Raw genomic sequence first — 18,115 nt, 5'->3', positions numbered from 1 at the left:
TATAGGCAACGCATAGCTCATAAATGCTGCATCTTAATTGGTTTAGTTTAACATCCTGTTTTAGAGCTTGCGGCCAAGTGGTGATACCGGTTGCACCATCTATTCTTTGACCATTTAAGCAAACAGTTGAGACCTGTGCTTGCATCAGATCATTTCTGACTAGATAGAAGGAGAACCACTGCTAGATGGCTCATTGAACATAATTTCCATTCTATTTTAATATCCAACATTAGCGAACCATGACAAATGGGTTGCTGGACTGGATTGCGGGAGATTTAGATGCCACGCAGCGTGTGAGGAAAAAAGACAAGTGCAGGAACTTTAATCTCTAACCTTCATTTACTTCATATATGGTCAGTCAGTTTTGAACTGTATGCGTGAATATGTTTAAGTGGAAATTTGGTTGTTTTTCCGCTTTCATAATCCTCTTTATTTTTTAACAAATATACTATCGCCTCATATTTTAAATTAAATGTACATTGTGACTATCTATTTAAAAACGTGTAAGATCAATATGTTGTGAACTATATTTGTAGTATTTTATTATTGTATCTACTTATGCTTCATAAAGTAAAAAGAGTCATATGATGCTTCATGAAAAAAAGGCTAACGGAGAGCATTCTAACTGCTACAATGCTTGAACTAATACTGAGCTTGAAAATAAGTAAGTTCTAATGTGTTTACAGAGCTCACACTTAAGCAAAGGCAGAAAGAGTGTTGCAAAACATGGCTAACAGTACATTTAAAAGAATCAATGAAGAAGATGGATTACCTGTGTCTGTGCCAATGTTCCACGGTTGCAGATGGGATTTGGTGGTGTGTTTATAGAAGACACTGACATCCTGAGGAGCCAGAAGCTCTACAAATCTAGAGGAGTCAAGAAATTCCTTCTTACAATTCAAGATGGCCGTTGCTTGTTCAGAGATGTACACCATTTTCCCAGAGGTAAACGAAAACACTACCACAAAGGTGTCCTTCAAAAGATGAAAGGTAGATTTAGAATCGGGAGGACATCGCAGAATTTGAAAAAAAGAATTCGTATTACAAATTCCACACAAATTTCAAAACGATTTGCAACCACAGAGCAACAGTGAAAAACCAATACAATGAAGGAAACAATTTTATGATTAGTAATTTTGAAAATAGGTTTTCTTGTTCGTTCGCCCCTATGTATGTAAATGCAGTCCAGTTTTAATGAAGCATTATAGTACCCTCCTGACGTAATTTAAAGCTGTTGATTGTCCTTTCTGCCATTTATGTGCCTGAGTGTAAGGAGTGGGTGCACACTGAGGGGAAAGAACAAGGAACAGCTTATAATGCCTGGGAGCATGTTGGAAGTAATGCCATTAGCACCAAAACTCTTAATTTAATCATTCTATATAGGGAGCTACCTAGGCGTGTGTGCCCTCTGCTTAGAGCATTGTCAATGGTTCACACCATCTGTTGAAGGTGTGAAGCACACCGTCTGTTGAGGGTGTGAACCACTAATGGCATTCCAACCAGCCATTAATAGGCCCCAGCAAAAGGCAATGGTGAACAAGGAAAGGAAGAGTAATTAACAGGTACTAACGTCTAGTAGCAAATGGACTATATCCTTTTTAGCCATAGTCCCCATAATCTCACACAGCAGTTAAAAAACAGTTCGAATGTTTCAGTTTATTTAGTGACTCTACCTCTCACCATAGAAAGCAAGCAAAAACAGTAGGTGTTGTTTCCAGCATCATGATTGGCTAAGATAATCAATGCATTTCATAAAAGGTGCTATTTCATCTTTATTATCTGGCATCTCTCTCATAAGTAGCCTCGGCTAAAAGTGCTGGCATCAGCACAAAAATCCTGACATTGGCACATGTGCACGACTTTAGTCATGAACAGGCTTTCAAGTGTCTTTTCAACCAGGAGCACGTATCCAGAGTAGGTGTGATGCACCTTGGAGATGGCTAAGGACTGTGTGACAATGTTGGAATACATATGCTACTACCATTGAGGTATTTCCTCTGCATATACATAGATATCATCAGTTACCTAATGCACCATCTCATACATTTCAGAAGCAAAAACAATCCACACAGGAACCACACATACATATCTACACACTCGGTATATGTAGATGCGCACACACACGTTCCTCCACCCCATCCATGACTGACTCTCACAAACCATTTTTTATTTGTTTTCATTTTTAGTTTTTTATGTTTTGTGAGCAGTACAAAAACAGAGGACAACAAAAATGATGTAAGTTTGTGCATTCCACCCTTTGGTGTGTGTATGGGCATTGCTCAAGTAACTTTAGAATATGTACAAAGCAGCAAAGAACAAAGAGCAACATTGTGCAATGCCGGCAGAACATTCTTCCACAACAGTAAATACATCCGATGCTTCAGAAGCGGACCATATTTTAAGAAATCGTTGAAAAGCAGATGAGATTCTGACACACTTTCTAAAAAAATTAAATAGAACACATTTATAATTTCCATTTGTTCATAGATGGTGGTTTGGAATCCCTCTGTGGTCCAGAAGTAGTTAGTTATCCACCAGACCGCATTTCCAAAAAACAAGCAGACACCCTTCTACTCTTCTGGCACTGCAAACATAACGCAGTGCTATGGGCAACCCGCCCATTCTACTACTTCTGAGAAGGCTTAAATAAATCCTTACTAGACCTTAAAATCATTGCACAAAGGGCAAACACTGATACGGAAACCAGATACACACCTTGGGCGCCATGGTCCTTGATGAGCATTTGTGCCTCCTATCAATATCTTGTGCCGAATAATATAAAAATGAGAGATCGGTGATGCAGAATCTTACATTTTCCAGTAAGTAAAATGTGTTGCCGTGCCCTCAATGAATTGTTTAAGAATTTCTCTGAAGCCGACGGTCTTCATGAATCAGGCCACCTAGTAGAGCCCTATCGTTGACCACCTTTATGGAGGACTCTCAATGCCTCCATAAAGAAATAGAGAGCGCAGGAATTTTCATAGATGTGATTTACAACTGGCAAAGAACATTAGGAAAGTTGACCATTCCAGAATAAGTTCTTATTTGCGGGTATCTGAAGAATTTCTGCCTTAGCTTTAGGAATCCAGTTTCCAGTTAACTATCATTTTAGCTTATTTCCGTGAAGGCGGAATCCTGCACTTCCATGACTGTATTTATTAAATCTAGCATAACGAAGGCTAAGATATCAAGAAACGCTGGATAGTCTTCATAATTTGTGCCAGCTCTTGCACGGGCATTGGGCTCATCATGCCTGTGGTAGCCAGCAGATGATGGCAGACATTGAGAAGCGTATTAATTCTACTTGTTTCATTAAGCTGATATCCGGCTTGTCCTATAGTCTCCTCTGAGAGTTCCTAGACGGTGGTAGCCAGCAGATGATGGCAGACATTGAGAAGCGTATTAATTCTACTTGTTTCATTAAGCTGATATCCGGCTTGTCCTATAGTCTCCTCTGAGAGTTCCTAGACGGTGGACAATAAAAACAGATTAATGCAAGCGCGCGGTTGCTAAGGAGCAGATTGCTTCGGGGGTTATTGCTGGCTTTTAGGGCTGGTAACTTGCTGCTATACTGTTTGCTGCTAAAACTACTGACCGGATCTTGGTCTTTTATTGTGTCTATATTTTTTTTTTATTCTACCATCCTCATTCCGCATACCCTCATTTTAAAAAACAAACGTTTATTCACCTGCTGCTTAGAGCGGGGCCTCATCCCTCATTGCCGAATTACGAGCGCCATCTTGGATCAGTCTGGGTTTAATAGTTGGGCGCCATTTTGGTGCACGCGCTAGTGTTCCTAGACGGTGGACAATAAAAACAGACTAATGCAAGCGCGCAGCTGGCGCGCCAGAGGCAAGCCCGTCTGCGCCCATCCGCTGGACGATGACCGTGATTCCAACAAGGTATGTTATGCTTATTCTAAAAAACAGCTGCTGGAGATCGGCAGGAGGGTAGGCAGCGGTACTGACGTTAATATCGAGATCAATGGCAGTGCCGCTGACATGGGGCTGAGATCAGGAAATTTGCGTGCTAACATGCATGGTCACCTTAACTGTGGGCTAATAAACAGTAGGTCACTAGTAAAGCACTACGCTGAAATAGCGCTTTTAATTGAAGACATGAAGCTAGACGCCCTGTTTCTCACTGAGACCTGGATCAGAGCAGATTCAGTTGTGGAGATTGGTCTCGCTTGTCCAGATGGATTTAAAATTATACATAAACCTAGGGAGGGGGGTATGGGAGGAGGAGTAGGGCTGATTTTTAGGGAGGAATTCAATTTCACTCTGTTGCATGTAGATAAGCTAGAGGGAATTGAATTGATGGGCTTCTCGCTTCAGGAAGCTAGAGGTAATCTTTTCTCAGGTTTGTTGTGTTATCGCCCCCCGGGGAGTAATATTTCACAGCAACCCCTTTTGGATACTATTATTAATCTATCCCTATCACATTCCAATATGGTCATCCTGGGAGACTTTAATTGGTGGGAGAATGTTAGTATGAAAAACCAACTGAGAGATCTGAAGTACACATGTCAAAATCTCGGTCTCCAACAATTAGTCACCTCCCCGACGCACCAGGGAGGACATATACTCGACCTCCTATTCGCAAACGAGTCAGAGGTGGAACTCTTAAACATCTCCCCTCAAATTTGGACGGATCACTACCTGCTACATTTTACAATGCGGTTAGCTATCTTCCCTGCCCAAGTTAATACCGCTGTACTGTATCGGAAAGGGAGAAACTGGACTAAATTAGCAAGGACGGGCGCCCTCTTAACACCGCCTACGGTGAGCCCTTTCCAGAGCTCCAGCACAGTGGAGGATAACTATAACACCTATCAGGAGTATATTACGGCTGCATTAGATAATCTGATCCCGATGAAAAAACTGAAAATTAGAAAGAAAAATTCAGCACCCTGGTACACTGAAGATTTGAGACAATTAAGATTACAATGCAAGAAGGCGGAAAGGACATGGAGGAAGGGGTATTTGGATAGGGACAAGGCTATTCTGAAGATAATATTGAGCAGGTACAAGTCGCTTATTTTGGAAAGTAAGGCTAACTTCTATGCTCAATCTATCTTGCAAGCCCCAAACGGGATTCCGGAGCTTTTCAGAATTGCAAGAACTATCTCAGCTCCATCTTGCTTGGAGAATAAAGTAGAAGCTTCACAAAAGCTGTGCGACGAGATTGCCACCCATTTTAAAGTTAAAGTGGCTAAGATTGTTGACCTTTTTAATGACAATGAAATGATGACCCAGAATCCTGGTAAAGAATCAATCAAGGGGACCTTGGACCAGCAATATTCTCTGGTCACCTTCCCCACCATGTCGGTCCTTACCTTCGATTCTATGGTCAGCAGTATCTCCTCCGGCTCACCCCTTGACCCCCTGCCCCAGAAAATATGGAAGTCATACGGTCATCTAACCTTTCCCTGGCTGCGCAAGATCTGCAGCCAATCTCTGGAAGTAGGATTGGTTCCGAAAAGATGGAAGCAGGCTGTGGTATCCCCTCTTATTAAAAAGCCTTCCCTGGATCCAACTAACCCGGCTAACTTTTGGCCCATCTCCCTCCTTCCTTTCCCTATCAAGATCCTGGAAAAGGTTGTGAGTAGATCCCTCTCGGAAATTTTGGAAGAGCATCACCTGTTAGACATGGACCAGTTCGGCTTCCGCCCCGGTCATGGGTCGAAGTCGGCGCTGGTCACTATGTTGGACGACATGCGAATGCGGGCGGACACCGGGAGCACCGCTGTTTTGGTGCTCCTGGATATGTCAGCCGTATTCGATACAGTGAGTCATCCTATCCTGTTAGAGCGATTGGAGGAAATAGGGGTAAAGGGCCGAGCACTGCAGTGGCTCCGCTCTTATTTCGCGGGGAGACAGCAGGTGGTAACGCTGGGGCCGTTTTCCTCTGGAAAATCTCCCATAGCCTGCGGGGTACCACAGGGTTCCAGCATCAGCCCCATTCTCTTTAACATATATTTACAACCATTATTTGCGATTATTAAGGCGTTTGGGGTTGAGCTGGTAAACTATGCAGACGACACACAATTGGTATTTTCGCTGGAAGGAAAACAGGCGGTGTCTTTAGAGCAATTTCAAAGCTGCATGGGTCTGACCATAGACTGGCTGCGAAGTAACTCCCTGCAGTTTAATGGAGAAAAGACTGAGGTGTTGTTTTATTCGCCGTTAAGACAGATTCACCATCTGCAGGTGGAGTTTAGGCTTGCTCCGGATGAGGCTCCACTGGTTCCAGCAAATACCATTCGCAACCTTGGCTTCTTATTCGATAGTAATCTCCAACTGGATTCACAGGCGACTAAGACAGCCAGCGTGTGCTTCGGGCTACTACGAGTACTCCGCCGGATTCTTCCGTTTCTGCCAGGTGATATGCGTGCTTTGATTGTAAGGATTACAGTACTCAGCAGAATGGACTACTGTAACTCCCTGTACTTGGGGGCCCCCCAATATATCCTGCTGGGACTACAGAGAGTTCAGTCGGCCGCAGCGAAGCTGGCGCTAAACTGCAGGCGCGACTCTTCTTCCACTCAGGCGTTGCGAGAGCTCCACTGGCTGCCAGTCAGAGAAAGGATCCTTTTTAAATCCCTTTGTCTGATCCATAAAGCAACACATGGGGTGGGCCCGATTCCTTTGCAGGAAAGATTTTTACGCTATCTCCCTCCGAGACAGCTGCGCTCCTCCAACACTTATTTGCTGGCACAACCTAGATTTAAACGTGCCAGGATGGGTGGGAGGGCTTTTAGTGTGGTAGGTGCTCGGATGTGGAATGAGCTCCCTCTGAGGATCAGACAGCTAGATTCCTTAATGGAATTTAGAAAGAGTCTTAAGACCTGGCTTTTCCCAGCAGCCTGATCGCCGTCGTTGTTGCCTACTCCTCTTAGCATAAGCAACCAACTGTTTTTTGTCAGAGCGCCAGGATACCCGTAGGGTGACAGCGCGCTATATAAATGACAATACACTACAATACAATAGAAAGTCTGTAAAACCTTTGGAACACGCTTAGGGTTTAGTACTAATGAGATCATCATGGTCTTCCATTCCATAAAAGGGCTCTTGGAGTCCTACTATTGCAGTCAACGTCTGGCAAATCTCTTCAAGTTCAAAAGACATACTTTGTAACATTGTTAGGCTCAACCACTGCAAGCAAATACTTAGCAAAAATGAGCAAGCGTATCAATTCCATTGCTAAGGAGACACGAAGGAAAGATAATTTCTGCAGTGTTGGCAGTAGTTTCCTCCAGGGCTGATCTTTACGGTACCACCCAGACACTTTGGCTTCACCAGCGCATTCCTAGCAGTATGGATGGAGGCTTAAGGGAGGTTAGCTTAGCTCAGGTGTGGTAGATACACCGATAAATTAGCAGCAAGCGAGGCAGAAAAGAGGATGGCAAGCGCCTTTGAGACCTGGGTGTGGAGGGGTTCTAATTGGAGTAGATGCTGTCATGAATCTATGTCAGGAATTCTCTCACTGCAGTGGTGTCTCTAGAGAGTGGGTGAACTGTGCACAACGTACTATTGTCTGGTGTCTGGAGCCCATCTATGGTTGGCTGCTGCATAGACTGCACAGGGCCAACAGTAGTGTGGTGTATTTAAAAAATAACTGGTGGGCGTTGGGAGGCATGGAGGTCTTACCACAGACCAAAGTTTCGGGAAGAAAGCAGCAAAAATTAGACTACGGGCCTCTCAGTGTTGCCAATTTATTTCCTGCCAGCACCACAAGTGGCTGCAAGATGTCAAAGTATCTTCAATCAACTAGTGACAGCAAATGCAGCTATTGAAGATGTGGAGGTTCATGGCTGGAGCTACTAAGCACCTCACAGCCTAGAGTGTCACTGCTGTACTGTGTTCAGCTTTATCATGTGCAGCTACCGCGTCAACCTCTTAATTTTCCAGAAGAACCGGCGCTACCAGTGCCATAAAGTTTGAGCAGCTCTGTTATAATTGCTACTGAATGTAATTGCCTGCATGTAGTTAGTGTTACAGGAAACAATAAGATACAATGGCACCATATTTCTACAGCAACTAATTAAAAAGGTACAGAAACGTTTTCTTAAAGAATTTTAGGACTTTTTCAGCCAGCCCACAGCTACAAACAGGAACGACCTCCTAAGAGGGGGTGAAAGATGCAAAGGCGCCGAATTGCATGCTTTCTAATCTTGCTTGCTTCCCAGAAAGTCATGTGACTACTGCCCAGCAAGTCACGTGACTGCCTTTGGAGTATCTGGTGTCCATCCAGTCTGTGCTGTCAAGGGACTTAGAAAAACTCTGTTTGCCGAGGCTCTGCTCTGGTTAAGCAGCAGGACTCTGTACACATCAGCGAACCATTGAAAGCTGTAGAGTTTTGTTTTTTTAATTCAAATACTTTTTTTTTGTCATTTAAGAAATAAGATCAGAGTGTGAGGCAGCGCTCGATTAGTTTACAGAGACTCTAAGATTATTTGCTGGAGCAATATTTGAGTATTTTAAGGCAGTATCTTGTAAAGTTCATGTCTGTTCAACAATCGTAATGATTTGGTGGATGAAAGTATATATTTGGAGAATATCACAATTGCAGAGCTTTAATAAAGTAACAAGCTATATTTTATTTCTAGATAAGAATACAAAGGATAACAATAGTCAAAAGTATATTAGAGGAGGAAATGCTGAGAGAGGAACCATGATAGCTAAAGTAACTCATTCAGTGGGTTCCCTTTTAATAATGTAATAATAAGGTCTTCGTAACGAAAGCATTTACTAATGTTTCCTTTGTTCAGTTTTGTATGGTCACCTCTAGGGTGATGCTCGTCCCTAAGACATAGATCGAAGAGTCACTTTCAAACGTTTTGAAGAGGTTCAGTGCCAGAGTTTTATCTCTCTTATCCCATTCCTCTCACCTCATTTTGATCTATGTGCTCTCTATAAATACATGAAGAGGGCGGATGTGTCAAAGGTGGAGTGAGGAAGAAGGCAACTATGATCTTTTGGATTTCTGCAAAAAAGACGGCTGGTCTGTATTCATGGCAGATACGGAAGCCAAGATGGACTTCTCACCTGAATGCCATGGATCAGGATTCAGCTACCCTAAGAATTGGTCGGTCAGTCCTTAATCTTCAGAAAGAGGTATCTGAGGCGCTCTCTGTAAACCAGCGGTTGAGACGAGTTGTAGGCTTATCTCAAAGAATTGCGCGGAGCTGATAGTACTCCATTACCTGACAATCCCGTAAGATATGTCTTAGGCCCTTCTACTTCAGGGGTAAAGAATTCTCAGTTTTCTCCCTTGGGTCAATTTGTTATTTATCCACTGCAGATTCTATTGGCTCCTCCTGAGAGGTATGGTGGGGGTTCAAACAAGTTGGGAATATAATTAACCAGTATAGTCTTCATTTCTTTTGCAGGCCTACTTCCTTCTCAAACCCAGATTTTATGCATTCGTCAGGGGCCGCAACTTGTTGGTCAATGACTGAGTACATGAGCCCACTTTGGTATGATGTAGGGAATTGTAAAAATGAGTTTCGAATAATTTTTGATAGGAAAGCTATTGCTTTATCTGCTAATAACGATTTACTTATTTTACCAGTTTCAGTGGTTGCTGTTAGAGGCAGACTTGCCACCCCAGAAAAAAAACATCTCTTTTTCAGGCAGTTGAAGGTTGAGCTGAAAGATATGTAGGCACAAATTCCTGATAGACCAGCTGTCTGTGAAGAAATAGGTAGTATCATTTTACAGTTAGATCACCGATTTCTTTTTAAAAGGTTAAAAATAGAACATTTTAATTTAGGAATAGATTGTTAGAAAAGAATAGAGGTGTTGTGACTAATACCTTGGGTACTGAGCCTATGCATATAAGAACCATTCATTCTCTCTCTAACCAAAGATGAAGAAGGCCAACAATTTGCATTTAAACTGAGGGTGTCACAAATATTTCGTAAAGAATTACTCTGAACAACAAACCAAGATTTGTCTGGGAAAGAAGAATGCTGGGCTGCTGAAGGGAACAGCTTGTTATCCTCTTCTCACGATATATTGTTGCATGCTACAGCCTGGGTCGCCATATGAGGTATGAATGTATCCTTGTGTGAGGGAAATAATCTCTCCCCTAATTTAACTCTCGATCGATTCTGCCTGGTGAATAGTGGGAAATCATTGGTCAATTACCCATCACAGAATTATTTTCTCTAACAAAAAAAATTGGAGATTATAAAGTTGATGCACAATCTACTTAACCATTTATTCTAATCGGTTTCACGTTCATTTTTAACTAGAAAATGTCAAAAGCATAAAAAAATATCAGCCAGGCATTCCTTTGTTTAGCCTAACTCTAGGATGATATTAAAAGAAGGCTTCACTCAGGGCAGGACTGGGAACCCAAACCGGCCCTGGCCGAGTGCTGGACCGGCCCCCAGGTGGGTTGGGGGTAGAGCCGAGCTATTTACCAGGGCCGGTTTCGGCTGATTTTGTTACGGGCCGATATTGCAGCTAAGCTGCAAAAAAGGCAGTGTAAGAAAAAGGGCCCCCCAGGGGCCCAAAACCTTCCCCCACCCTGGCGCCCCACCAGGGAAATCCCTGGTGCCTACTACGGCCAGTCCGGCCCTGGCTTCTATCCATTTATTGCTGCAAACACGCAAACCAATTGTGGCTCCCCCACACATTTCGGAAGTTCAACCTTGATCACAGGTGCAAACCGCAATTCTGATAGCCACCAGGAGATTTATTCTTGATCACGTGGTGGTCCTACCAATGAGCCTCTCCTGTGAGCAATGTTCAATTCATTCTGGTCCTGCTAGTAAGTAATCCATTTTATTTTATCCTCCAGTGGATGCACAATGTTCACATTGCATTTCAGCACTAATTCGTCAATTTTTCCATATTTCAGCCTCAATTCTAAAAGCTGAGCAGGCCCCATAAATGCAGGAAGTCTGCGAGATTTACTCTCGGCAGAATTCATTATGATTCTATGCCAAGAATAAATCAATTTTGTGAACAGAACTAATTATATATCAGTGGAGGTCGCCAGGTACCTATAGTTTGGAATATCAGTTTTTGGTTTGCTAGTACATTTAGCGCAGTTGAACTATAGCTCGCACCTTCACCATGCACTGTTAATTACCCCACATATTACATCACTGATAACATCTTCTAAGACCGTGATAATATCACTGCAACATTTGCAATAAAATTATTGATGAGAAAACAGCGTGGAGGTAACGCAAGTTATAGGCACCTTAGGGCATGAGTTATAGTTACTTGAGATAACCAGAATTCACTAACTATAACTGAATTTCAGTGGTTTTGTAATTTTAAAACTATCGTCATTGAATTTTTCACCAAACTATAACATTACTCTAACCTTTGTTTTTTCAGTAAATAGATCGACCGACAGACATACAGACAGACCGATAGATCGATAGATAGACAGACAGACAGACAATACATTACATATCTTGAAATATTCTCCTGCAATCATCTGGCTCATTGCACAGATTTAGAAAAACTTTGTCAATGCTGCATTTTGGCTACCTCCGCTTCTTCATAGTAGCCTTCAAAAGGACAACATATCCTTTTTTTCGTTTGCCAATCTACTCAGAAAAGGCATACACATCCATCCATTTGCATGTCTTCACAAGCCTTTGATTGATCTATTTTTAGGTTAAACTGCATTTACTTCAGATGTTTTCATTATTGCTCCAAGCACTGGTAGACTCAGTCTTTCAATTTTCTATTCCTAGTCTGGTCTTTCTTTACAAGTATATTTTTCCTTCATAGTTACCTGTGGATATACCGATCTTATTTCTCACGTATGTCCTCTTGTTTGCAAAAGAGAAACAAAATGATAGTTAATACAAAGACCTCTGTAGAAAGCGTCTCAGAGGCATCTCATTCATCACTTTTCAGATACTTTCAATTTTTCTTTTGCAGTTTACCCTTTGGCAATTTACAGATGATGCTCTGCATAAGGTGTCACTATGAGAGAGCTGGCGTGTCATTTCCAGATTTCGATTCACATCATTGGAGTGCCCAGGCTCAATTAATCTCGTATTAGGTAACCCTGGGCGTAGTTTGCAAAGTAGCGCTACGTGTAGCTATGCAAAGTGCACATCGCACTACGCGACCTACGCGTAGTTTCGCAAACTGTGTAGTGCACTGTGCAAGATGCTGTTCGCACTGATTGCACAGTGCCGGATGCTTGTCTGCACTGTGCAATCAGTGCAAACTGCATCTTGCACAGTGCAAGCTGTCGTTTTCTGCCGCTCGAGTAGATTTCTACTCGAGCGGCAGCTTTCTGAACGCGGACTGGTAGTTTCTCATCACGAGAGGTCGCGAGCATACGCGACCACTTGCAATGAGAAACCTGACCTCCCCGCGTTGAGAAGCTCGCCGGGAGGTTTATTTTCCACGCTCGCAATTGGCAACTTGATGTTGCTGATCGCAAATGAGGAAAAAGTCTCGCCGGGATGTCATTTTGCTTGCTCGCGGTCGCCAACTTGACGTTGAGGACCGTGAGCAAGCAAAAAATGACCGCTGCACTACGCTATGTGCGATTCGCGTAGTGCGAAGTAGTGCAAAATTCGCAAAATACGCGAGCGTAGCATAGTGCTTTGCCCAGGCTTAGTATTAGGTGGCAAACTCCCTGCAACATTGGGAATTTGTCGTCGGAGCGGGTTCTTCCAGCTCATTTTTATCTACTAGCAATGTTACGTATAAAAGACTACTCAATCCATAACCTTTATTTAAACAGTTAACACGAGCCACACCTGCTACAGGCTAGTAGTGGAGGCTGCTCTGGGTAGGTCCACCTTCTGTCCATTGAAAACCAGCCCTGAAATACCTCTAAGGAGTTATAAAGGTCTTACAGTGGGATGCAAAAGTTGGAGGGACTGTAAAATGGACGTGGCCACTGTAATTCAGGGCGTGGCTTAAACACAAACTAAATTTCTTTTACTGTGGCACGCAACAGGTATTTTGGTGCAAGAGTAAGTAAAACGTGAAACAAACAGGAACTAATTCACAAATACCTGGCCGTTTGTTTACATTAATTGTACAGAAATCGATCAGTGTTATTTGGCAGCAATGTTAAAGAAATGAATATATGGCCCGATAGGGACCTATTTCATTATCTGCTTTTAATTACTAACAGGTCGGAGACATGGAAGAACCCGGCCCACTTAAAGCCTGGAGTCAATTGCAAGTGTCCTGGCATTCCTGCATCCTTGACTTTGGCAGGTGAACACGTGGCCTGATGTCCCGGAGTGTGTTGCCGTACCTGGTAAAATCTCCGGTCCCAGCAAAAGGGCACTGCCTCCCTTACCCAAGCCCTTCCAATACCAAAAACTAGAATAAAGAAGGTCCCAGCAGCCTCTGTGCCTGGTCTGACCTATTCCCACCCCACTATCGACAGAGCACCCTCCCCAATATTTCCATTTACCATCTGCTCAATACGGAGCAGATGGTAAATGCACGCTTCTCAGAACCTTTCGTGGGACCTGGAGCCAAAACACCTTGTGGGTCCCCTCTATGGCTTGTAATATAAAGAGCACCTTATAATTAGGAAAAAAATGTTGCTGAGGAAAGAGAAAAACAGTCTTTTGGTACCACCCAGTGATGTGGACGCGTTGAATGTATCATTAAAGAATAGATAATTCCCACTTTTTTATTCTTGATATATGAATATGTTTTGTGTAACAGGAGCACGGGAGCCCAAAATACATGGGGCATGGCACACAAAGTTAAGGCTGCCCTCCCCTTCAGACAGCATGGATGAAAGGGAGTGAAATAGGACTGGAACTAAGAATACAAACACCAAAGAGGAATCTGTAATTCAGGGTCTACACAGTTATTCTTCATCGTGGGGACTCACATTGTAAATGCATGCTGCACGGGTGCAATACCGTCCCAAAACAGTGCTTCTGATTATTCCAGTACTCCTCAAATGTGTAGTTCATACTTCGGCCCTCAACTAGGAGTGGGGCTCCAAGAAGCAATTTTCTGTTTTATACCTAATGACTGTAAGAAATCACACTTTTTGCATGGTCACCCTCCACTTTTGCTAGATTTTATTGCTGGTGTATTAATTTGTAGATTTATATATCATGGCTTATCCCCCATGAGGGTATCCAGGTGCTATCCATGGACATGGGGCGATTAAGAGCCTGATTCTGAGTTTGGCAGTGTGGGAGCGGGAAGCAGGCCACCGTCCCGCTCCCACACTGCCAAACACCACCCCAGACCGCCACATCCTGACGGGTGGTCCTGCGGCAACTGGCCCCAGTGCTGCCTTTCAAAGGCTCATAGAGGAGCCTTAGAAAGGCAGAGCTGTGGGACCACCACATCACGAACCAGCAAGGCCAGGCCGTGCTGGAACAGTGGGTGCATGCAGACATCATGTGCCCCCTGCATGCTTCCCCAGGCCCTGAGGGTTGAGGGCCTGGAGTTTCCTCACAGCCACCCTTTTATTGGCAGGCTCACCACCATGCAGAGGGTGGATGTGTGGAAACTTGTGATATGGCTTGTGGTGCTGCAGCAGCACCACCAGCATATTGCTTCCCCCTGACTGCAGCGAAACCACCAGGGATTGTGGAACTCTGACAGTTGCAGCAGTGCAATTGTGGTCAGACTGCTCTACTCATAATAAGGCAGTCGGACCACTGGTGTGGCATTCCACAAACACCACAGGACCTGCAACGTGAGTTTAGCGGTTCTATCGACACCCACACAAGTGATCGGACCCTAAGTGATTTGCCCACAGAATCACAGGATGTTGGGCCGATGCCGCGATGCGAACCCGGATCCCCAGCTCCCAAGTTGGCAGCTCTGGCCACTGCACCACATCCTCTCCCTTGTATGGAGTTTGAACACCGGGGTGCTGCCTTCAAAAACCCAGTGTATGTGCTCTGACCCCTAAAACAATTGTAGAGTGGGCTCGTCCCTGATAGGCATATTTAACTTATCTGTAAGTCCCTAGTATATGGTACCTTGGGTACTTAGGGCCAGTAAGTTAAATATCTCTAGTGGACTGAAGCACGTATTATGCTACAACTACCGTGTAAAACATGACTCTAGACCTGCCACATCAGCCTAGTACGACAGTTCTAAAACTGTCATTTCGAGCACCTTTTAACAGGCCTAAAACATAATTTATAATGCTTCTAAGTCACCCCCAAAGTAGGCTTAAATGCTCATAGAGCAGGGTGCATGGTATTTTAAAAGTTGGACATGTGTATTTAGGTTTTACATGTCCTGGAAGTAAACAATAGCCTACGTTGTTTTTCACTGTGGCAAGGCTGGCTCTTCCATAGAAAAGTACTGGGTTACATTAGAACACATTATAAAAGTATAACTTCAGTTTGGGAATAGTCAGAACCATGATTCAAGGACTCAAATTAACCCCTTCAGTGCCCATGACGAGATAGTCTCGTCATGGAGCGCGGTTGCGCTGTGCCCATGAAGAGACTATCTCGTCATGAACCCCGCCCGCTAATGAAAGGCCCGGCACAGGGCGGGGAAAGGGCGGGGCACTGAAGAGGTTAATAGTAATTTAAAATCCAATCTGATGGTAAAGTCAAAGTTTAAATTACTATTTTGAAAATGACACTTTCAGAAGGTTGTCATTTTATTGCCTAAAAGCCTCTATTAGCTCTGTCAGAGATAATCCCCAACTGACACCTGGCAGCCTGCTGTGAGGACTGAATTGATCTTAGGAAAGGGAAAAATGGCATTGGATGGCAGGAGGTGTGACCTCCTCCAGAAAGGATGACCTGAGGGATTTGGCCAAGAACTGTACAATCTTTCAAGTAGTAGGCCCTGCCACAGGCAGACTTAACTCACACCTAGGCCTGCCCCTGCCCTCAGCCATTGTCCAAGTAGCCACAGTGGCACCAATCCCAGTGGGACCTGTTCCAGCAGTGGCATTTCAGGGGGAGTTAAATGACCTAGACACACCACAGGGGTGCGCTCAGAGCTCGGACCAAGGGAAGAAAGATTTTGCCACATGGGATTTTAGCAAAGCAGGTCACTGTGGAATTGTTTGCCAAACCCCCATGAAAAGATGTCAAAGAGGGTAGGGTTGCCCCTTGGAACTTTCCCTCCATTGTTTTGGGAGTCACCCCGACTCACAAGCTAGTGGTAGGTATAAATATGACATCCCTGGGTACCCTCTTCAGAACACCTCTGAACCTTTGGAAGACAAAAGGAATGCACCTGCTGAACCCTGGCCTTCAGAAAGGGGAATGCACCAACTGTAACTTGTAGAGCGAAACCCCAAGGGCTCGACCTGCTCCCACGTTTACCCAGGACTGAAGAGTGGTTTCCAATGGCTAGTTGGCTAGCATCCTGTTAAGCTCCAGGACCACAAAAGCCCAAGTCCCTGCTGAGCCCAGCAGACCAAATCCAGCTAGACTTGCCCTGAACCCTATTGGTTGTTTCTGGGAAATTGAGTCTTAACTCCCAAGTGGTGCCCAAAAGGTCCTGGACCCTTGACTAGTTGAGACTGGACTCTCTCTCCACCAAGAACTGCAAAGCTAGACACTTAAAACCTTTTCCAACCTTTTTCCAAAAATACCCAGAGACTACCACCAAGCAGCAGCCAAAGTTATCACCAGTCAGATTCAACTTGCTAGTTGGCCCTGCTGAAAAAAGTTTAAGTTCCCAGGGAAGTTTCTACATCCGAACATAGAACGATTCCACTAAGGCCGATGTTGAGGAGCAGCCGACTGCCAACGAGACCTCCATGGGTACAGATTTTGCCCGCAGAGAACTTTCCCCGCCATCAATGTCGAGAGCCTCCAACTTCCAGCCAAAGCCAAGGTCCCACAGACGACCTGAACTCAGGACAGCTGAGAAGTCTCATTCGGACCCAGCTGGCTTCTTGGCCCACTGATAGCTCAATTGATGAGTATGTTCTCCGAGACTAAGTCAGAAGGCAAACTTTCCATCAAACAAAACTTGGACTCTGTACGTGACTCACACTCCACCGAGTCAGCCTTAACTTCTGACTTTGACATATTGTAGCATGACCAAATACCCACAGTAAGCGCCTTGGATTTTTGGCGCTTGAAACATCAAACATTTTATAAAATCATATCTCCGGTTCCTACACACAATTTTTTGTTGTTTTGGTGTAGATTTGCACATTAACATTGTCTCTATTTGTATAAATTGGAGAGTGGTATATTTATTGAGCTGTGTTTTCTACTTATTATTTGTTTTGGTACTGATGAATGCTTTATAATAGTTTCCCTTAATTTAAGCATATCTGCTCTGTGCTCAAGCTATCATGGGTTGTGCTTAGATTTAAGTTACTGAAACTTAACTAGACCTAGTAAAGGATTGGGGCATTATTACTTGAAGAGGACTACTATCCACTTCAACTTATAATACACTTTCTCCAACACACAATTAAAGATCTATTTCCAGTAGGCCCTTTTTGTCTCTAAACAGATTTAGAGACCGGTGAGTGCACATAGCCCATTTCATAACTAATGAATTACTGGCTTCAGTAGACAATGAAGGATTTATGTGAATGCTTCCGTGGTACGCCAATGGGCTATTCTGCCTCACAATCTCATTTTTGCATGCTGCAGCTCTGCAATCCAGTGTGCCAGTTATTTTTTAGCCCTGGCAAACTGATAGAGTAATCTGGGGCATTCACTTTTCGACGATCAATGGGTTTCTGCAGTCAACAAACTGGTGGTATTTATTTTTACTAATAGGCATAGGTCTATGCATTTCAATTATATAAATAGAAAGTACTACACCCCAGCATGTCTGAAAGAATTCCATCATGGACTGCGCCTCTGTTTTGCAGTCAGATGGTGACCTTTCCCACTTAGTGCCAACATTTTTGGGAACAAGTCTGTAGTTTCGTCTACTTATGAATACGCAGGTATACTAGATGGTTGTATCGTTCCTTTGAAATATGGTTTTGTGACAACCTGTACTTTATTTATAACAAGTGTTGCAGTAGTATCATCATATGGTTCTGAAGAAAGCCATCTAGTCCTCTGTTTTTTCATTAAAACATACGTGAGCTCCTCCTTTTTGACACTAGCAAGGAGTTGTAGCTCCTTAACTGCACCAGGTGCGGTTAAGAGGAGGTCCCATATGATGAAGCATGCCACTTC

The 18,115-nt window shown here is 43.7% G+C and overlaps 1 protein-coding gene across 3 annotated transcripts in view; it reads right to left on the bottom strand.

Moving 5' to 3' along the window:
- The window catches only part of PER3 (period circadian regulator 3), a 560,237-nt gene that overhangs the window by 324,793 nt on the left and 217,329 nt on the right, over window positions 1-18,115 (bottom strand). For all 3 annotated transcript variants that reach the window (XM_085604511.1, XM_085604529.1, XM_085604520.1), the window contains exon 7: window positions 773-974. In XM_085604511.1, the coding sequence (XP_085460637.1) occupies window positions 773-974 (202 nt within the window). The remainder of the gene's footprint in view (window positions 1-772; window positions 975-18,115) is intronic.

The sequence above is a fragment of the Triturus cristatus genome, chromosome 1_2 (genome assembly GCF_964204655.1).
Source record: "Triturus cristatus chromosome 1_2, aTriCri1.1, whole genome shotgun sequence".
In the NCBI taxonomy this organism is placed as follows: domain Eukaryota; kingdom Metazoa; phylum Chordata; class Amphibia; order Caudata; family Salamandridae; genus Triturus; species Triturus cristatus.
Note: the sequence above shows the minus strand (reverse complement) of the source record. Positions and strands in the feature narration are given on the sequence as shown.